The 23,165-nt window shown below is 42.2% G+C and overlaps 1 protein-coding gene across 1 annotated transcript in view; it reads left to right on the plus strand.

The window, feature by feature from the left end:
• NDST3 (N-deacetylase and N-sulfotransferase 3) overlaps positions 1 to 23,165 on the plus strand; it is a 113,919-nt gene that overhangs the window by 17,900 nt on the left and 72,854 nt on the right. The window contains exon 3 of the mRNA XM_045537371.1: positions 21,795 to 21,882. Coding sequence (XP_045393327.1) covers positions 21,795 to 21,882 — 88 coding nt within the window. The remainder of the gene's footprint in view (positions 1 to 21,794; positions 21,883 to 23,165) is intronic.

The raw sequence follows: 23,165 nt of genomic DNA on the forward strand, positions 1-23,165 counted from the left end.
TAATAGCTAGAATATATACGGAGCTCCAACAACTCAAGAGGAAAAAATCGAATCTGATTTAAAAATGGTCAAAGATCTGAATAGACATTTCTCAAACATGCAAATGGCCAACAGAAAACACGCTCAACATCATTAGTCATCAGAGAAATGCGAATGAATACTACAGTCAAACGACAATGGAGTATCATTTCACCCCAATTAAAGAGGCTTTTAGCAAAAAGACAGGCAATAACGAATGCTGGCGAGGACGTGGAGACAGGAACCTCATACAGTGTTGGTGGGAATGTAAGTTAATGCAACCACTACAGAGAACAGTATGGAGGTTCCTCAAAAAACTGAAAATAGAACAACCCTAGGAGCCAGCAATCCCACTGCTGGGTATGTATCCAAAGGAGGGAAATTTAGTATATCAAAAAGATATCTGCACTCCACGTTTACTGCAGCACTATTCACAGTAACCAAGATTTGGAATCAACCTAAGAGTCCATCAGTGGGTAAGTGGATAAAGAAATCATGGTACATATACACAATGGAATATTATAGAGCCACAAAAAAGATTGAAATCCTGCCCTTTGCAGCAACTCGGATGGAACTGGAGAACGTTATGTTAAGTGAAATAAGCCAAACACAGAAAGACAAATCTCACATGTTCTCACTCATATGTGGGAGCTAAATATTAAAAACAATTGATCTCATGGAGACAGAGAGTAGAAGGATCGTTACCAGAGACTGAGAAGGGTAGTGGCAAAGTAGCGAGGGAGGAATAAACTGGGGATGGTCAATGGATGCAAAAATATAGTTAGAACGAACAATATTTTATTGCACAACAAAATGATTATAATCAACAATAAGTTAGAGTATACTTTAAAATAACTAAAAGAATGGAGTTGGAATGTTCCTAACACAAAGAAATCATAAATGCTTGAGGTGATGGATTTAATTCACATTGTATGCCTATATTAAAACATCACATGGACCCTATAAAGATACACAACTATGTACCCATGATAATTAAAAATAAAAAGTAAATAAAAATGAAGTCTATGTGATGTTTTAAGGTGCTTTATGCAGGCATTCCTAATATTTTTTAAAAGGACACAAACAGTATACAAAATGTCAAAGAAATTGTTGTACAGTTGCTTAATCTCGGGGAAACTTGAATTAATAGCTATAGTACTTTTTTATTCTTAACTTTTATAAGCTATCATTCATAATGAAACTATAGACTGAAATACAAAATAGATCTAAAGCCATAATGTTAATATAAAATAAATTATGAGATCTACTTGACATCATTCATGAGCTGTTTATGACCAAAGAAATGCAGTCAACTTCTTATCTAAATCTTATAGGTGGACTAAAATTTTAAAATTAAAACTTACCCATATGGTACCTATTGGAATTTTACCTTAAAAGATTAGATGCTTTCTAGTTTTAATACTAATAATTATGATGATTATACATGATTATTAGTAATTACAGTCATTAATTACACCCATTGCTAAACTAGCTATGTATTTAGTTTTCTATTGCTGCTGGAGCAAATTACCACCAACGTAGTGACTTATAACAACCCAGATTTATCATTTTATAGTTCTAGAGGTCAGCTGTCTCACACGGTCTCACTGGGCTTGGTACAAGGTGTTGACATGGCTGTTCCTTTCTGGAGGCTCCGGGGAGAACCCACTGTTGAAATGAAGGAAAATTTCCTCCTTCCCCTGAATTTGCTGAAAGATCAACTCACAATTAAGGCAGATTAATAAAAGAAAGAAGTTTATTTACTGTGCACACGGGGAACATCACAGAGTGATTACCCAGTATCCCAATGGGATCCAGATATTTTTATACCCGCCTTTTAGAGGGAAGGGGGGATGAGGAGTATAGGTAATTCTGTTTAGGAGCCATGAATGGTTGCTAGGAAGAATGAATAGATAGTTGGGAGGATGAATGGTTGGGAGAAACAGATTGACTTGTAAATTAACCTGAGAGACAGGTATTATGTTTAACATGGTTTGGGCCAGGTCTGGTTGCATTCTTGATTTGCTTTCCTGCAATATAGTCAGATAACGGGGAAGGGAAGGGAGGTCCATTGTTCTTTCGATGGTCCATCTGGTTGTACAGATGGAGGGGAAGCCCCTTCCAATGCCTGTCGGTCTGGAAGGCCCTTCATTCAAACTATTCTTTACACCAAGGAGTCATATTTTGGGGTGGAGTTTCCTGAGCTCCTTCACCATTGCCTGGCTTTTGCCATCTTCTAGACTCTGCTCACATCGCTTGGCTCCGGATTCCCTCTTTCATCGTCAAAACCAGCAAGGTGACCTCTCTTTGTGCTTTGTTTCATAGCCACATCTCACTCCCACTAAAACTGGAAAAGGTTTTCTGTTTTTAAGGACCCATGTGATTAGATTGGCACAGTTGGATAACCCAGAATAACCTCCCCGTATCAAGTCCGTGGTTTAATCCCGTCTGCAGAACCTCGCTTGCCATGTAGTACACACAGGTTCCAGGCATTAGGGCGTAGATATTTTGGGGTGCTAGGGGAAGGACACATTATTCTGTGCACCCCAAGTTACGCTGTTGAGGTCATCACACTAGCAAATCTTAGAAGGGCTCAACTCTCCAAAAGACTTTACCACTTTACTACTGTTCTCCTCACTGGGAAATGAAATTTTGCTGACATATATATGATCAAATCGTTAATTTAGCTTTCTGAATCAGCAGTAGTTAATTGGGGGAAATTAAATTATTATGCTCTTAAACTCTTCATATCCCTGACACTCTAAAGCGTGTGGGCAAACGCTGGTAGGCGAGTAACCCTCTCTTCACTTAGGTAGCTTACGAAATTTAGCTCTCCAAAGATTGCTCAGTTGGAACAGGGGTGTAACTATCATCCACTCACTACTTGAGTGGTTTCTAATGTCATGGGTCTAATAGTGCATCAATAAAGAGACAATTAGAGACAATGTTAAAAGCCAGTTTAAACGCGCTGGTTAGCATTTTCATTGTCACCGTTTTCATTGCACTTCTTTTGTCTTTCTGTTTTATTCTTTTTGACTTATGTTTCTGAGTCTACCTCAGCTTCAGTGCCCTTACCTTATGGTATTGATCTTTTCCTCTTTGGAATTCCTATTCTAATTATGCCAATCAAAAAACACAAAGGAATTCTATTCAATCTGTTTATACCTTCTCTCCTTAGCCACCCTGCTTGGAATCTCCGCTGTCTGTTAGTCCACTAGGGCTCCTTTTCTCCCCCTTCATACTTACATCTTTATTTTTATATCACTGCCTTTCTCTATTTTTTTCTGTGAACTATATATACTGAGTAGAATGGGCTTACTAAAAAAAAGAAAAAAAAAAACATTGCATGTAAAAATTAAGCCAACTGTCTGGGATGTTGAACAATGATGATCTATCCAAAAAATAGAAATCAGTCATTCTCTATTCTTTATCTTGGATTAAATAATCTATATAACACCAGAACAACATATAACAGAGCCAATCCTTGTCTAAGAATCCTAAGAGACAAGGTATTTGAGTTCACATAGAAAGACAACTTACTTGATCTTCTTGACTAAAAGGATTTGAGTGGTTTTGACAATAAACTGTTCAAAGATTAGAGTTGCTGTCAGAGTAGTTACTAGTTGTACCCTGCCAGACTTGAATTTCCGAATATACTGAAAAATACCTTTAGGAAATTTTGTATAACATTTTAACAAAAATTATTTGACAGTATTTTCAAAAGAAAGAAGGCATCCTAATGAAAACCCATTTTAACTCTAGTGTAATTGCTTTAACAAAGTAGGTTAATAGTCAAAGAATTTTTGCATAATTGGCAAATCTGCAGAAATGCAATAAACATTTAAAGGATGTAAAGGGAGAAAACACCTTCACAATTATTTCTTCTTTTCTTTTCTTCTTCTTTTTTCTTTTTAAATGTTTTACAATTATTTTCTATTAGTATACAATATTTATACATACTTATTGGGCACATGTGATATTTTGTTACATACACACACCGTGTGATGATCAAGTCAGGGCATGGGCATTGTCAGTGCTTTGACTGAGGGCACGTGAACAAGGGAAAAGGAAAGGTGTATTTTTCACACCTGCTATTATTAAATACATGTAAAGTACTTAGAGCAGTGTCTGTCTGGTGGTGTTAGTCATTGTTAAGGAGGGGTGGGGACCAGGAGTTCTTTTTTGTACTTGTTCGGTCTGTGATGACTTTTCCACGTCCCAGTGGAGATGTGCGGGCAGTCAGGTATTCAAGCCCAGAGTTCAGGAGGAAGTCACGAGGAAAGATGTAAATTAGGAACTCGTTAGCATGTCGATAGCGGGTAAAGTCCTGGCGCTGGATGAAGTCACCCAGGAAAAGAGGGCAGGGAAGAGAGCAAAGGAGGACCAGCCCTGGGGCGCATCACCTGACGTTAAGGTCACGGCATGGACATACTCAGATGTCACAGAAATGCCTTGAGAGTGTGAATGAATTCTTGATCGCAGTCTTTATTTTTAGGGAACGTCCTGGTCCTAAGTTAATTCATGTAAGTCTCACATGAAGTTCTGGGTCACAAACTGCCCTCCGTTCTACATTTCATACGTACTTTCCCATCAGATTGTAGGTTTCTCATGGTGAGATCATGTGCCGTGATTCTTTTATGTCCTTCACTGTGCCTAGCACAGAGTGATACACGTAGGCTGCCTCAGTAAATGTCTGTTGGGATAATGACTTCAAGAAATTATGATGAGCCAGGGGTGGTGGCTCACGCCTGTAATCCCAGCACTCTGGGAGGCCCAGGTGGGAGGATCGCTCGAGGTCAGGAGTTCGAGACCAGCCTGAACAAGAGCAAGACTCCGTCTCTACTAAAAATAGAAAGAAATTATCTGGACAACTAAAAATATATATAGAAAAAATTAGCCAGGCATGGTGGCGCATGCCTGTAGTCCCAGCTACTCGGGAGGCTGAGGCAGGAGGATCGCTTAAGCCCAGGAGTTTGAGGTTGCTGTGAGCGAGGATGACGCCATGGCACTCTAGCCTGGGCAACAGAGTGAGACTCTGTCTCAAAAAAAAAAAAAAAAGAAATTATGATGAATATTCTATCCTTTCCATGGCACCATATGAAGGACTAGCTACTGAGGATGTGAATTATTTTGCTTTCGGGAAGATTATAAACTGAACATAGTTTATTGGGGGGAAATGTGACCCCTTTGGAAAACCAAAGGGGAATCCAGGCTCATAAATGAACTTACCTTGCTAGAACCCATCTTTCTCTACTGCACAAGGAACAGACAGACATAAAGCGAAAAGACAATGAGGCTTTAGACTTGGGCAAATTTATGCGCAAATCTCAAACCCATACAAGTTGTGAAACCTGAACAAGTTACTTAACTCATTTGGACCTGTCTTCTCATCTTTGAAATGGGGGTGATGTTAATACCTTCCTCATGACGTCTGAAGGGTCTAAATGAGTTTGTGCCTGGCATGAATTGGATACCCACACGCTGGTTTCCTTATCTCTCCTACAAAATACGCTGCATCTTATGAGAGGTTTGCTGCGCTTATGTGTCCATTGTTCTAAGTAAATAGACCACAATTATGTACATTTCAGTTTATTTTTAAAATGATACACACAGTGCAATTGGTAGATTTTGTGTGTGTGTGTGTGTGAGAAAGAGAGAGAGAGAGAGAAATCTGTGGATACAAAAATACATTATTCTATAAAAATGTACTGTTTAGTTTTACATAAATAAATGTACTTCTTTCTAAATGAAAATGTATGTGTGACAGTATCTTTCACATGTAACAGGAGGGATTTGTTACACTGTGGTAATTTGTTGCTTCTAAACAGACTTAGCAGCATCCAGAAGCAAGACTGTTACGGGCTCATTACTTCCTGCCCCTCCAGAGGATGAACTGTGTTAATTAAGCACATTTAAAGTGGAAAAAAAAAAAAAAATGCCTCCGCTGTGTCCCTATTAAGCTACTGTCTCTTTACTTACTGATGCTTGTTGTAATTTATTAACTGTGAATTATACCTCACAGCAAATTAACCCTTCTTTCCTCACTCGATTTGTCAGGTAGAGAAGTTGGGTAAAGTTACCAACCAGCCAACTGCCTTCCTGAGAATACAGATACGAAACAATTTCCTGCAGCATCGAACCTCGGAAGAATTTAACAGCTTTTGTGAATCTAGTACCGATGCTCATTTCCAAGCCTGGAGCAAACATATAAATAATGTTCAGCACAATGTACCTGTCTTTAGAAAGCTGTTTACAGCCATGTATATTTATTAGTTTTCCATGATTTCAAGCAATATTTTTTTCTTTGCCCTCTCCTTTTGTTGTTGCACGCAGACACTCAAATTCCTATCACAAAGTCTCTCTGGTACATCGTAAAACACAGCCTCAGGGGTGATTATTTTTCCCGCTTATATTTTTGTGCCCTTGCTTCGGATAGTACCAGGATCCAGTAAACCGGATCTTTTCCTGTCCGTGGATATTTGCAAGTTTCCTTTTGCCACTTGTCAAGAACTGTGCAGAGTCTTGAGATTTCACCTGCAAACTAAGAAGTCAGCCAGCCAGAGTTCCCTGGGTGCTGGCAGAAGGGGCAACACTCCCGGGGCAGGGAGGAGGCTTGTATTACTCACAGCAACAGCAGTAACCAGAGTCTCAGCCTTGGCACTGGTTCTCCAGTTCCTATAGGGTGATGTGAAGAGGGCCAGATGGTACCTACACATACAATGGGTTGCTTTGGAGGAGAGAGACCCTAAATTTAGGGAACCCAGGTCGTTTATAATGGGCAGTAAGCTTGAATGCCTTTGTCCCAGAGGTAAATATTGTCTTTTTTGTTCCGGAAAATAAGCTAACTTGCCCTTTGCTCTAAAGAAAGATGCTGTCTCTATATTTCAAGGCTGTTTGTAAATATCCCTGAAAAGACAGTACATAACAAAGGCACTCGGTGCTTTTGCCCACAAGATGTACAGAAAGGCAAGAGTATCATGAATTGTCCACCAACACCACTGAAGTTTTTTCTTCATGGATATGTGTTACAGTTTAATAATATTTTCAATGCACCTTGGACACGCTGGTTTGCCTTTTGTTGATATAGAAGCATTTATCAGGAAAGGGTAGAGATAAAAGCAAGCAATATTTTGAAGACCTATTGTGTGTTTTAAGTTGATTATTTGACCTTGTGCTCGCATGCATTATTTCATTCTTAGGAGCATTCTTACCAAGGAGGCAGTTTTCTAAATGAGTAGACTGGAGATTTCAGACACTGCTGAAGGTCCTGCCGTGTGTAAATGGAAAAGCAGGAGTCAAATCCTATCTGACTTTGTGCCCATTCAGTTTTTAACCATTTAATTTTATTTTCCTTAACCATGAACCACTTTGAGGGACAGTTGGGAGTTACGTGACCTGAGTCTGACTGTGCGTGTGGCTCTCCCATGAGCCTCTCTGAAAGCCCATGTGGGGGCTCAACCGCAATGTAGATTTAAGCCGGTGACATGATACTTAGCCTTAGGTTGTCCTCGGTCACCTTCCAGAACCTGTTGTACTTCCGCGTGCTTTTGCAGTCGGGGTGCTCCGAAGTTCTAACTGGCAGATTTGCAGGGTGTTCCCTGCTCCCCCAGATGTGGCAACTGCTGGGGTGCCCGCCTTGTCCCCAGGAGGGCCGGCGTCCCTCATCAGCTACCTAAGGAATCCAGGCACCTACCCTGGTTCAAGTTGATCGCTCTTGGTTTTAGCAATAATTTTATATGTGCCCCCTCCCCTTTGGGTTTGTTTTTGTTTGTTTGTTTGGTTTTTTTTTTTTGTTTTGTGTTTTGCTTTGCCCCATTTAAAATTTGCAGGGGGAAAAAACAACAGATATGTAACATAGTCTCATGAGAAAACCTCAACACAGAGCCATGAAATGAAGAATTTCACGCTGTCAACACATTTGGGTTTTCCTAGGAGTTTGATTACTGTGTTGGCTTTTATGTGTTCCTCTGAGACTTAGTGAGAAGATCTGCTATTACTGATGGCTATGTGGACACGTGGCCACACTGTTACTCTGCATTTATCTGGAATCCTTTCAAGGATTTGGCAGAGATTTTCCTTCTGTTCCATGCCACCACCATCGTAGGGCAGCTTTGTGGTTTGACCTGAATGTGATGTGAGTAGGCTGTTCTCGCAGGGACGTACCCCTCCCCTGCAGCTACATCTGAAAAACTCTGCGACTTTCTCGTGGCTTTTTCACACCCCTAACTTCTGTGTCCCCTTCAAACAATGCACCTAATGTTTCAATGTTAGCCTCTTGCAATCAAGTCTCATTCCTGCAGCTTAAACTCTGAGCTGTTTTCAGTTTCTGAGGAGTTTTAGAAATTTCTCTTTGCATTGAGTTATGAAAGGCAGACGAGAAGGCTCAAACAAGGTAGTAAAATCTTTTCAAAATTTGCTTTTGTTTCATTGATATCATCCAGATCCTCATGCATACATCTCCTTAGAAACCTTCCTTTTAACGGGTTTTTTTTTCAGTACCCCTGACATCTTAAAACTGAGTCATTCAGACGCCACCCACCCGCCCTCTGACACCTGCTTTCCCGATGGAAAGAGGCATTTGTGTCCATGAGTCACCTCCTGCCGCCTTCCCGGGATTACATAAAAGCAATCTGCCAGCCAGCTTGGCCTGAGGACAGGAAATCGCAGCTAGTGTCAGAGTGAAAGTCATTCTTGCGTGTTGGAGGATCACAATAGAGCACTTTCGGACCTTCCCTCGCAGCACTTCAAGCCCAGCCACACTCCCCGATCAATGAGGAACTGATAAACGCTGTGCTTTCACTGCTTTGGATAAGCTTCTTCGCCTAATAATTCTAAATCCATCTTAAATCCTTTTTTTTTTTTGTGATAGAAAAAAGAAAGACTAATTTATATGCAGGAAAGATTGTACATGTATTAGGGGAGAGGATGTGGATTAAGAAATAAACATAATATTAGCGAAACACATTATCTTTCCACGCTAATACAAAAACATTAGCGTGGAAAGATATTTAAAAGGCAGAGCTTATAGCAAGAAAGTGGTTTTTCATTTTACTTCCTCAAAAAAGAAAAAAAAGAAGGAAAAGTGGTTTTATTTTCTAAAATAAATGAATTGAAAGACTTCTCTTTATAGTATACATAGAATATATTGGTCAAGATATTTTTAGTTTTCTTGTTTCTAGATGAGGCAGGTTAGATAGACCATATGGAAATGTGGGTTTAAAGCCCCTCTCTTGCCTTTTGTTTAGTGTGCGGGTTTAAGTAATTTCTTAACATGTCTGAACTGCAGTTTCCTTCAATGTCAAGTGGTAAAATAGTGCAGACCCTTTCTCTCTCGAGTTGTCGTGAGGATCAAATGAAATGACATGTGAAAAGCTTTTTGAGGATTATAAGCAATAATGCAAATATAAAGTTATGTTATTTTTATCTCGAAATCAGAATTGGGGCATTTCAGTATCTTCTGTCATTATTCTCTTGGTGGCACAAAACGTCATGCTCCACGGAGGCGACGTGGAGAACCCAGTCACCGTGTCTTCCTGCTGGACCCTCTCGAGCTCTCGCCTTTGCTCAGTGTGGCTGTGTCCCCCCAGGTGGCCACGGCCTTGCTAGACCTCTAGGGACGCAGGGAAGGCTCATCTCCTTGTAGCTGGTACAGAGGATCCGGAAGGTGCCATGTATGTGACATTCCTTTCCTTGCCGTCAGCCCACCCACACATGCACGGATTCGTGGAGCCTCAAAGAAAGTTCCATTGTGTTTCTCCAGACACCGTGCTGTGATCTCTCTGAGAGGTAGTAGGGTTTCTCTCAGCTGTGGCTATTCCCAGTCAGTTCCAGACTATCCTAGGAATTTGGGCGTGACACAAATGGTCACTGCCCGTTGGAATTGGAATTTTGGCTGCCGACACGGAGCTTCCCCGGTGTTCACACCTGACACGTGCGATGGCGGACGGGGGGTGACAGGGTGTGTGTCTGAAATGCACAAACCGTTGTCCCCAGAGTGATAGATTTTTAAAGCTTCTCTTCTCATTTGCATACAAGGCTTTCTCTCTGTGTTACAAAGGACAACGCTCAGGGGACAATAAAAGTGAATAAAAGTGTGCACTCTTAAGGCCAAATACAGAATTATTGCACTTCTCCCCGGGAGAGACGGTTCCAAGCCCAGAAGCCCAGAACCCTACCAGTTCTCAGCTGGGATAGGTTTCCCCAAGTAGAACCTGCAGATGTTGTCAGACTCCATTGGAAACCATCTCTCACAACAAGGAAACTCAACAAACGAGACATGTTAGAGGAGAGTTATAATGTTACATCATTTTTTTTCCTTTCATCAGTTTCAGTTCTCACCTTTGTTCTGAGTGAAGTTGAAAATAAATGGAACAGTTGGCGATACCTTAGAGACCAACTTGAGTTTTCCGTGAAAGTGTTGATACCAGTCAGGTGACAGGAATGACATGCATGTAGGTAAGCGCCAGTGGTATCCACTTCGCAACGTATTGTGAATAAAAAATAATAGCAATGAGAGAACTTGACATAATATTTTAAACCATGCTTTCTCGAAGGAATCACTATTCAGAATTCAACGAAAGTAGATTTTTAGAGTTATTTGTAGTTATTCACATTTTCTGTGACTGAAGCTTTGGTCAAAACTGAATATGTTTTTCTTTAGGCTGATCCAAGGATACTGAATTGTGGATGAAAGCATGCTAACATGCACAGAAAACAAATAAGAAGAAACTCAAAATTACCTAACCCAAGTGCCAAGGAGTGATTGGCTACACAGTCTGCCTGCTCACAGTACCAAGCTGCTAGAAGAAATGACACGTCTACTCCCAGTCTAGGCAGTGCATTTACAGTTTATTTTGGAATGATATTAGTTTTTACATAATCTGTAGTAACAAGCTTATAAAACAAGCAAACTGCAATTTACATTTTGTCAACTTGGGGTAACTTTTTAAACCTCTAAAATGTTTGTATTCAAATTACTAAGAAGACTTGTTGTTTTCATGGAGAACCTTTCTAAAATATACCTTCTAAGCCACTGTGCATATTTTCACCCATATTTTCAAACAAAAATAAACAACAAAATAGATAGTAACTTCCTTGACACTTCAGTTGTGCCTCAGGTGAGAAGTTTAGGTATTAACTCATAGCCTCTAAGTCCAGACTGCTGCTGGTAGTCGGAGAGTTAATTGTCTCTATTATGATGTTATTATTAGAGTCCACTTAAGACAAGCAAAAGGACTATAGGTCATTGTAGGTCTATTCAACTAAGGCAATTGATTTTCATAGTTTCAGGGAAGGGCAAATTTAACTCCTATTTGGAATTTGTGATATTGGAAACATTTGTGGACAAAGAACATGTTTAAAGTCTTTTGAAAGTTTCTTAATCAGTCTTGACTTCCTCTAAATCATTGCTCTATACTTAATAGAGAAATGAACAAAATGAACTCCTAAAGATATGATTTTGGAAATAAATCAAAGATTTATAAATTCTCTCTTCCTTAGTTATAGGTCATATATTATATATATAGAACTCACGGAACCTAGACAATTTGTATCACTGACGACATTTTAATTTTAGTCTTTTTTTGGAAGTTATCTTTGTACAGAAAAAATAATTTTCTCATTAGGGAATAAGCATTATCCTACACTCCCTCTGGAGTAGCTGAGCGGTCATTGGTTTACATCTGAATTGGGTCACTGAGAGCAAGTGACTATTTGGTGGCCTAATAGAATAAAATAGTTTTCCCAGTTTTAGAGTCACCTTGCCAATTAAAACTCAAAATTTAAATCAAGCATATGACTTTTTTCACTTAAAAAATTTTACAGGGGTACGAATGTTTAGGCTACATATATTGCATTTGTGCTGCCTGAGTCAGAGCTACAAGCATACCCATCCCAGACAGTGCACACCACACCTGTTAGGTGCGAATTCACCTGTCTTCTCCTCCCCCTCCCACCTGCCTGATCTCCGATGAATGTTACTTTCAAATGTGCACATAAGTGTTGATCAATGACTACCAAGTAGATGGTGAGTACATGTGGTGCTTGTTTTTCCATTCTCGTGATACTTCACTTAGAATTGGCTCCAGCTCCATCCAGGTTAATATAAGAGGTGCTAGATCACCATTGTTTTGTTTTGTTTTTCTGAGTAGTACTCCATGGTGTACATATACCACATTTTATTAATCCACTCATGTATTGATGGCCACTTGAGTTGTTTCCACATCTTTGCAATTGTGAATTGTGCTGCTGTAAACATTTGAGTGCAGATATCTTTATTATAGAATGTCTTTTTTCCTTTTGGGTAGATGCCCACTAGTGGGATTTGTGGATCAAATGGTTGTTCTATTTTTAGTTCTTTGAGGTATCTCCATATTACTTTTCTCAGAGGTTGTACTAGTTTGCAGTCCCACCAGAAGTGTATGTGTTCGTATCTCTATGCATCCATGCCAATATTTGTTGTTTTGAGATTTTTGATAAAAGCCATTCTCACTGGAGTTAAGTGATACCGCATTGTGGTTTTGATTTGCATTTCCCTGATGATTAGGGATGTTAAACATTTTTTCATATGTTTCTTGGCCATTGGCCTATTTTCTTTTGAAAAGTTTCTGTTCATGACCTTTGCCCACTTTTTAGGGGGTTATTTGATTTTTTCTTACTGATTGTCCTGAGTTCTATATAGATTCTAGTTATTAGTCCTCTGTTGAATGTATAGCATGAAAATATTTTCTCCCATTCTGTAGGTTGTCTGTAAGCTCTAATAGTAGTTTATCTGGTTGTGCAGAAGCTTTTTAATTTGATCAGGTCCCATTTGTTTATTTTTGTTGGTGGTGTGATTGCTTTTAGGGTATTCTTCATAAATTCTTTGCCTCAATCATTCATCACATAACTTATTATTTCATGTTTTTTTCCTGTCTATAAAAGTTTTTCCAACATTCTCTTCTTATGGTTTCCTGCCTTAGGTTTAAGTCTGTTATTCATCATGAGTTGATTTTGTGAGAGGTGGGGATCCTGTTTCAGTCTTCTACATGTGGCTATCCAATTTTCCCAGCACCATTTATTACATAGGAATTCCTTTCCCCAGTGTGTACCTTCTTGTTTGCTTTGTCAAAAATCAGATGGCTAAATGAGGATGGATTTATGTCTGGGTTCTCAGTCTTCATCCATTGGTCTATGCTTCTGTTCTTGTGCCAGCACCATGCTGTTTTGGTTACTATAGCCTTGTGGTATAGCTTGAAATCTGGTAAATTGTTGCTACTCAGTCTGTTTTTTTTTTTTTTTTTTTTTTTTTGCTTAGGTTACTTTGGCTATATGGGGTCTCTTCTGGTTCCATACAAAGTGTAGAATTATTTTTTCTAGATCTGTGAAAAATGATGTTGATATTTTAATAGAGATTGCATTGAATCTGTAGATCACTTTGGGTAGTATAGACATTTTAACAATGTTGATTCTGCCAATCCCTGGCATTGTTTTCCATCTGTTTGCATCCTCTGTTATTTCCTTCATCAGTATTTTATAATTCAACCTGTAGAGGTTCTTCACCTCCTTAGTGAAATATATTGTTAGGCATTTTATTTTCTTTGTTGCTATTGTGAAAGGTATTGAATCTTTGATTTGGTTCTCAGTTTGACTGTTGTTGGTGTATATGGATGCTACTGATTTGTAGCATTGATTTTGTAACCTAATACTTTGCTGAACTTATTTATCAATTCCAGTAGTTTCTTGGGAGACTCTTTGGGGTTTTCTAGATATAAGATTATATCATCTGCAAAGAGTGATAGTTTGATCTCTTCTGCCCCTGTTTGGATGCCCTTAATTTCTTTCTCTTATGTGATTGCTCTGGCTAGGACTTCCAGCACTATATTGGATAGAAGTGGTGATAGAGGGCAACCTTGTCTGGGACCAGTTCTAAGCAAGAATATTTTCAATTTTTCCCCATTCAGTATGATGTGGGCTGTGGGTTTGTCATATATGGCTTTTATAATGTTGAGGTAAGCACCATCTATAATTATTTTGTTAAGCATTCTTATTATAAAAGGGTGCTGAATTTTGTCAAATGCTTTTTTTGCATCTATTGAGAGGACCATGTGGTCTTTGCTTTTACTTCTATTTATGTGATGAATTACGTTTATGGATTTACATATGTTGAACCATCCCTACATCTCTGGGATGAAGCCCACTTGATCGTGATGGATTATTTTTTTGATGAGCAGCTGAATTCCATTTGCTAGGATTTTATTGAGAATTTTTACATCTATATTCATGAGGAATATTGGTCTGTGGTTTTCTTTTTGTGTGTGTCCTTTCCTGGCTTTGGAATCAGGGTGATATTGGCTTCATAAAATGTGTTGGGGAGGATTCCTTCCTTCTCAATGTTGTGGAATAATTTCAGCAGGATAGGCACCAGTTCTTCTTTGTAGGTCTGGTAGAATTTGGGTGTGAAACCATCTGGTCCGGGAATTTTTTTTTAGGAAGATTTCTTATTACTACTTCAATTTCAGTACTTCATATTGGTCTGTTCAGGAATTCTGTGTCTTCCTGATTGAGCCCAGGGAGGCTGTGTGTTTCTAAGAATTTGTCTATTTCCTCCTCATTTTCAAATTTATGTGCATAAAGATTTTTATAGTATGCAGAGATGATATTTTGTATTTCTGTGGTATCCATTGTAATCTCTCCTTTTTCATTCCTAATTGAGCTTATTTGAGTCCTTTCTTTTCTGCTTCTGGTTAATCTAGTGAGAGGTGTGTCAATTTTGTTTATCTTTTCAAAGAACCAACTTTTTATTTTAGTGATCTTCCGTATAGTTCTTTTATTGTCAATTTCATTTAGTTCTGCCCTGATCTTCATTATTTTTTCTTCTGCTCAGTTTGAGATTGGTTTTCTCATCTTTTTCCAGATCTTTGAGACGATTCATTAGATTGTTGATTTGTGATCTTTCTGTCTTTTGGATATAGGCATTTTATGGCTATGAATTTTCTTCCCAGGACTGCTTTAGCTATATGCCACAGATTTTGATAACCTATGCCCCCATTATCATTTAGTTCAAAAACTCTTTTGGTTTCCATCTTAATTTCCTCCTTGATTTGCCAGTCATTCAGCAGTAGGTTATTTAGTTTACATGACTTTGTGTAGAGATGAGTATTTCTGTTGGAGTTGATTTCTACTTTTATGCCACTGTGGTCTGAAAAGATGCATGGTATAATTTCTATTTTTTAAAATTTGTTGAGGCATGATTTTTGGCCTAGCATGTGATCAATCTTGGAGAATGTCACATGAGCTGAAGAGAAGAATGTATACTTGGTCATTTTGGGGTAGAATGTTCTGAAAATGTCTGTTTGGTCCATATGTTCTAGGGTTCTATTTAAGTCCTTTGTTTCCTTGTTTATTTTCTGTTTGGAGGATCTGCCCAATTCTGTCAGCTTGGTGTTGAAGTCCTCCACTATTATGGTGCTGCTGTCTATCATTTTGTTTAGATCAAGTAGGATTTGCTTTATGAATCTGGATGCTTCTATGTTAGGTGTGTTAATATTTAAGATTGTTATGTCTTCTTGTTGAATTGTTCCCTTTACCATTATATAATGACTATCTTTATCTTTCATTGCTTTTGTGGATTTGACAACTAAGTTATCTGATATGAGTATTGCTAACACCAGCTTTCTTTTGGTTTCCATTAGCATGGAATGTTGTTTTCCATACCTTCACCTTGAGTCTGGATGTGTCCTTGTGTGTTAGATGTGTTTTCTAGACAGCACATACTTGACTTGTGTATATGTATCCATTTGGCCAACTATGTCTCTTCAGTGGGCAGTTCAAGCCATTCACATTTATTGTGAAAGAATTGATAAATGGGGTGGATTTCTGATCATCCTATTGGGTTGAACTTTGTTGCTTTATCTCTTGAGCCATTGGGGTATCTGGCCTTTGACCTTTAGCTTTTGGGTGATTTTACATTGGTAAGTATTTACTGTGCTGATCTGTGAATAATGCAGTTCTGAGTAGTTCCTGGAGGGCAGGTCTCGTCTTGGTGCATTCCCTCAGTGTTTGCTTGTCTGAGAAATACTCTATTTCCCCCTCATATATGAAATTCAGTTTTGCAGGATACAAAATTCTAGGCTGGGCATTATTCTATTTGAGAAGACTGAGAATGAGACCCCAATCCCTTCTGGCTTACAGGGTCTCAGTTGAAAAGTCGGCAGTTAGTCTAATGGGTTTTCCTTTGTAAGTTCCTGCTGCTCATAGGAGTGTCTCTTTCATGTTTATTTTGGCCATTCTGATAACTATGTGTCATAGTGCATTTCTCTTTGTGATGAATCTCCCGAGAGTCCTATGAGCTTCTTATACCTAGATGTCTAGATTTCTAGCAAGGCCAGGGAAATTTTCCTCAATTATTCACTCAAATATATTATTCAACCCTTGTGTATTTTCTTCTTCACCATCAGGGATGCCTATGATTCTTATGCTAGGCCTCTTTACATAATCCGATATTTCTTGTAAGCCTTGGTTCTTCCTCATATATCTCTGCTCTGTCTCTGTGACCCATTTATTTAATCAGAAGTTGTTCTCTTCAAGCTCTGAGATTCTTTCTTCTGCCTGATCTAACCTGTTCTTAAGGCTTTCCACTGTTTTGTAATTCCTTGAATGATGAATCTTTCATTTCCAGGAGTTCTGTTTGATTTTTCTTTAATATCTCAATTTTATTAGTGAATTTTTCATTCCTCTCCTGCATTGTTTTAGTGGTTTCTTTGTGCTGGGTTTCTATTTTATCTTGTATTTCATTAAGCTTTCTTACAATCCACGTTCAAAATTCTTTCTCTGTCATTTCAACATTCTGCTTTTGGTTGGTATCCATAGCTAGGGAGCTGGTATTCCCTTTTGGTGATGACGTTTTTCTCTGATTCTTCATAATTCCAGAGCTCTTTCACTCGTTCCTTCTCATCTGGAGTAGATATTGCTTCTTACTTGTGGATTTACTTTTGTTTAAATAATGGCGCACCCAGATTAATTTCTGAGTCAGCAGGTGATGCTTGTGGGTGAGAATCAACCACACGCTCTATGATTGAGTCAGTAAATGCTGTAACAGGTGTGCAAATTAACCTCCCTGTCAGTATGTGCTGTTTGCTGGAGGGAACAAGCTGCACTGTTGTTTTTCGCTCCTGTGACCAGCTCTAGTTCTGCTGGAGAAGCCCCCTCATGCCCTTGGTGGTAGGTGGGGCCCTGGTACTTCCAGGTGCGTCTTTTATTCACCACCACAGCAGCTGCAGGCGAGGGAATGAGGGTGGGCGGGATTAGGTTGGATGAACCTGTCCTCCAGCCCCACGAATGCTGGCAAGGGATATGCAGAGGTTAAAGGGCTAAGCTGGACAGGTGTGGCTGAAGTGGCCCCACTTAGCCAAAGTATCTGCGTGTGGAGGTGGGACTATCTGAGACCCGCAGTCTGGTGGTCTGGAGCAGGTCTCACTCCTTTCAAGCCTCCCCTGTTTCTCAGTTTCTCCCGGTCCTCTGCCTGCAGGTCAGGCCTCAAGTCAGCCAAGCTTTTCAATGACTGTGATGCAGGCAAGGAGGTTCCCTGGTCAGGGTCCCAGCCTGAGCTGGGAGTGCAGCGCCCCCCCCCCGTGGGAGGACGGGTGCCCCCCTAGCTCACCATAGCTAGGACCCACATTTCTCTCTCCCCCTTGTTCTGCCCCCACAGGCAACCTCACCTTGCCAGACTAAGTCACAAATATCCCCTCTGTGTCCCTGGGCCATGTGGCCGAGACTTGGATGTAGGGGATCTAGCCCAGGAGCCCACCCCCAGGACCCCGGGGACCAATCCCTGACCATGCCAGGGAGAAGAACGCTGGTCCCGTGACCCCATGTCTCTCTGCCTCTGGGCCTGTCTTGTTCTAATGGGGCTGCCAGCTAAGCGGCAGCAGGGAGGGGCTGGCGAGCAGGGGGCGTCCAGTGCAATCACCCCTCGGTCCAGTGCAGGACCCCAAAAGGGGAGTTGTGAGCCCCCCTCCCTGTGGAAGCCTCTGTGGGCTGGCTCAGTTATCTCTCTGTAGCCATGGGAGGGGGAGGGGAGACAAAGAGTCAGGGTAGAGGAAAGTCCACCCTCTGGTTGTCCCCACCCCTCTCTCTGGGACACAGTCCACTGGAATGACCAGGCCCTGAAGTCACACGGAACAAACACCCCGGGACCCACCGCCCCCCCCCCCGTGGCTCCTGCAGTCCAGGTTGGAGTTGAGCCATGTCTGCCTGGGGACGCACAGGCCAAAGCCCCCAGGGCAGGACTGGGGAGCGCTGTCATTGCAGAAGCAGCGGGGGGCTGATGGTGTCTGACTCGGTCAGTGGGGTGGGAGGTGTCCTGGGGGGATGGGAGGCGCCCTGGGGGGGATGGGAGGCGCCCTGGGGGGGTGGGAGGCGCCCTGGGGGGGATGGGAGGCGCCCTGGGGGGGACAGGAAGCCTGGCGTCCTCGCTGGTGGCAGCAGTCTCTGGCCTCGAGTGCGCGGCAGACTGCCCGGTTGCGCGGGAGCACGTGGACCGCAGGCCGACCTGACCCGAAGGGCGGGTTCGGGGCCCGAGAGCCCAGGGCCGGGGCGGTGCGGTCGGAAACCGGGGCCACCGAGCAGGACCTCCGACCCGGGGGGACCCGGGGGCCCTACGGCTGGCGGCGACCGGCCCTGGAGCGCGGGCGTTGGGGCCAGCCAGGCGGGCGACGGACAGGCCACAGACTGTTTTCCCTGCACCGGGTCCCGCGGGTTCACACGCACGGGGCAGAGGTCGCGCTGTCTCGGGCCCGCCCCCAGCGGGGGGTCCCGAGGGCCGAGCGCGCGGCGTCCCCCTCCCCTGCGCCGTGCCCGCCGACCGCCAGGGGGCGCCGTCCCCGGGCTCCTGCGGCCGCCGGAACTCACTGCTCGGCCCGGTCCTTCCCCCGGAAGTCGCTGCTCCGCCCTGTCCGGCCGCCGGAAGTCGCTGTTCCGCCCCGTGCGTCCCTGCCCGGTGGGTCCCCGCACCGCGCAGCCGAGAGGCCAGTGTGGCCCCGCCGCGTCCTCCCCACAGAGCTGCGTCCCAGCGGCCTCAGGTGTGTCCCTGTGTGGGAGGTGGGGGCGGGTCCCCCTGCGGGTCCCATTGTCGCGCGCCGGCCGGGCCGTGGCCCTCCCTGCTCTGTTCTCTGGCGTTTCTCCCACTTCCGGTCTCTGTGACTGTATCGCCCCGTCGTCACCTCTGTCCTGCGCTGCGTGTCCCACTTGTCCCGCGACGCCGTGGTCAGAGTGAGCGACACCCTGGCGTGTCGCCGTCGCGCTCGTCACCTGCTTCCGGGGGAGCCGCGAGCCGGAGGCGCCGCTCGTCCGCCCTTTTCTCCCGCCAACATGTGATTTATTGTTAGAAATAACGCTGAGAACGGTCTGAGGTCACCGAGTAAACAAACGTGATCCTAGATACTCAGCTTAGTTATTTCAAAGACTAAAACTCTGAAGTTTATGTTTCGCCTGTGTGTATCCGAGCCCCTCACACCAGCTTCTCATAGCGTCTCCGTCTGTCCCCAGCTTCTTCCCAAATGAAAGGTCCGCGACAAGGTATTTTATAAAAGGCGATAAACTGAGAACGAGGAGGGCTTGGTGAAACCAGGAGCGCATTATGATCTTGAGCAGATTGGAAAGCAGGACGTAAACTTTGAGAACAAGGTGATAACTATCAAAGAAAATCTAGTAAAAGAAGAATAGTCTGGAAAACTTGCTCCATCCTGGGGGTCAATGTCACCCCTGTCGTGACTCACAGAGCACGCGTGATAGGAAAAGGCACAGAGGGTTAGAGGACCAGCAGGACAAGACCACCTGCCACCCACCACGAGTGATTAAAGCTCCTAGCCCAGGGGGCGACCATGGCAAGGGACCAGCTGATCTTCATGACATTGTCTTACGATGCCCCTTCATTCCCGATTAGGAATAGGAAGCCGTTTAAACACCTGCACGTACACCTGCACCTACATAACGTGCACAGCCCTGCTGACCGGGCTGGGAGGGCCTGGAGCAATTCTGCATTTGATTTGAGGTCTGAGAGTAACTGAAAGCTAACGTTTGGTTCTGCTTTGGGAAATCTGTTTTTGAGGCATTTATGGAAAGTTGAGGGGCTCATTCCAACATGGAATGGACAGCCCTGCCACGGTCCAGTCCAGGGCGGGACTTTGAAGCGTTGTCCCCGGTCTTGGGCTCCTGGCTTGGAGGACTCGCAAGCCTTGGCCCACACCTTGGCGAGATGACAGACACTCAGCAAGTCTGCGTGAAGAATTCACTGCAATGAAGTTTAAGGGTGCGAAGCAAAAGTACGTTTCCTACGCAGAAATGGGTCTGTCTCCGCGAGTGGAGAAGACCCTGTCTAACTCTTTTCTTAACGGGTCTATCTCTTTTGTAAATTTTTCATTCATTTCCTGCATTGTGTTTCTGGTTTCTTTGTTGGTTTTCCATTTTCTTTTGGATTTCATTGAGCTTCCTTACAATCCATATTTGGAATGCTTTATCGGTCATTTGACTGTTTTCATCTTGTTTGATATTCATTGCTGGAGAGCTGGTGTTCCCTTTTGGGGGGGTCCTTTCACTCTGATTTTTCATACTTCTGGGGTTGCTTCTCATCTGGAGCAGCTGTTGCTTCTTGGTTTTGGATTTTCTGTTTTCATGGGGCCTTTTTCCCCCCTCACTCGTAAGGGTGTGTCTGTAGCATAGGTTGGGTAAGACCCTTTGGCTTTGCTTGTGGGTGCTTTGATGGTGGCCTAGATTCTGCATGGATGCCTTGATTGTAGATACCCTTAGTGCGGTGGTTTTCTCAGTTGCTAGTTGTTTGTAGGCTGTAGCAGTGGTGAGCTGTGTGTGTGGGCAGATTCCCTGCCTCTCTCTGATGAGGGAGGATGGAGGTCTTTGGAATCCTTTCTCTTTCCTGGGCCCTGTGGTCTTCTTTTTTTTGAGACAGAGTCTCGCTCTATTGCCCTGGCTAGAGTGCCATGGTGTCAGCCTAGCTCACAGCAACCTCCAACTCCTGGGCTCAAGCGATCCTCCTGCCTCAGCCTCCCGAGTAGCTGGGACTACAGGCATGCGCCACCATGCCCGGCTAATTTTTTCTATACATTTTTAGTTGGCCAGATAATTTCTTTCTATTTTTAGTAGAGACGGGGGTCTCGCTCTGGCTCAGGCTGGTCTTGAACTCCTGACCTTGAGTGATCCACCCACCTCAGCCTCCCAGAGTGCTAGGATTACAGGCATGAGCCACCGCGCCCGGCCCCTGTTTTTTTAATGAAAGGGAAAATGAGAGATCTACTTTACCAGGATACCCACTTTTGAATAACAATCACTGTCATCTGGGAATCTCAGATTTGTATTTTGAAGACCGAAGACATATCTGAGAAATAACAATGTGTCTTTCAAAGTATGATCTTACATAACTTCGCTTTGAATGAGGGTCCATTTGACCCTTGGTGATCTGAGTCCCTGACAGGTAAAAAAAGGGATGTCGTTTATGTACTAGATACTAGTTCCTTTGACACATGCAAAATAAACTCCTTTAACTTCCTTTTTCTAGATGACACTTTGTGCTGGTTTATTGCAAGCCAAAGGATAAATATATGTTTGTGTTTTATGTAATCTCTAACGTATCTCTCTAGTTTTAAAGTGATAAACTACTTTCCATCATTTAATTTTCTCATGTACAAAGGAGTGATTTTATCCTCTGAACACAAGAGAAAAGTATCTTTTTAAAACTTTTCAGTGTCATTCTTTACCTCATATATTTTTTAAATTCTATGTTTCAGGCCCTGCTTGATACTCAGAATCTTTTGCGTGCACAAATCACAAATTTTACCTTCAACCTGGGATTTTCAGGGAAATTTTACCACACAGGTAAGAAATGGGGATTAACGGTTTTTATAAGGCCTCTCTGACCACTCTATATAAAATTACACACCCCTCCCACCTTCCTACCTTCCCTATGTCCCTCCCCTACTTTTTCTTCATATCATTCAACTCCATTTATTACATGCTGTTTTTTTAAAATTTGGAAAATGTTGATGGTTTGAAAGTTTATGGAATTATCTAATGGACTTACATTTTTATTGAACTATAATTTACGTATATAAAAGTGCATAAATATTAATAGTAAGTGTAATGTTCAGTGAGTTTTCACAAAGTTTACAGAGCTGTGTAACCTATAGGCAGATCAAGAAAGAGGCCAGGCGCAAAGGCTCATGCCTGTAATCTCAGCAGTTTGAGAGGCCAAGGAGGGAGGATCACTTGAGGCCAGGAGTTTGAGACCAGCCTGGGCAACATAGCAAGACTCCATGCAAAAGAATTTTTAAAAAAGAAAGAACGAATATCCTACCAGATCCCTCCTCCTTGGGCCCCTCACGGTCTCTGGCTTCCTTCAGAGAAAACCACTGTCTTGGCTTCTAATCTCATGACTCAGTTTTGCCTGGCTTTGAGATGTCTGTAAAAGGACTCACACAATATGGACTCATCCATTTCCAGCTTGTTTGGTTCAACACTATTTTGATTTCATAGATACTGTTGTTATAGGCTGTAGTTCTTTCGTTTTTATTGCTGTATAGTATTCCACTGTTTGACCATACAAAATTTCTTTATCCATTCCATTCTACTGAGATGGTTGAGTTGTTTCCAGTCTTTGGCTTATTTTGAATAGTTCTCAACCTTATAGTTTTTAGACTTATTCCTTATGATTTTTTTTTTCAAAATATTACAGGGGTACTAATGTTTTTCGTTACATGTGTCGATTTTGTTATGCTCGAGTCAGGGTTATAAGTGTGCCCATCACCCAGACAGTGTTCATTGTACCGTTAGGTAGGTTTTCACCCACCCCCTCCTCCCCAGTCCCTCTGCTTGATTTCCTCTGAGTTTTACTGCCCGTAGGATTTTTTTTTTTTGCAGTAGTAAATGGTGTCTTGTTTTTTATTTCATTTTCTATTCCTTTGTTGATGGCATATAAAAATAAAATTGATTTGGTGTATTGATCTTATGTCTAGCAACTTTATTACAGTCAGTTATTAATTCTATAGTTTAAATCTTTTGCATTCTCTCCCAGTACAATCATGTAATTTTGAATAGTGGCAATTTTATTTCTTCCTTTCCAAGCCTTATAAATTTTGTTTCTTTTTTCTTGCTGATTGCAC

This window comes from Lemur catta, chromosome 26 (assembly GCF_020740605.2).
Source record: "Lemur catta isolate mLemCat1 chromosome 26, mLemCat1.pri, whole genome shotgun sequence".
Taxonomy (NCBI): Eukaryota; Metazoa; Chordata; class Mammalia; order Primates; family Lemuridae; genus Lemur; species Lemur catta.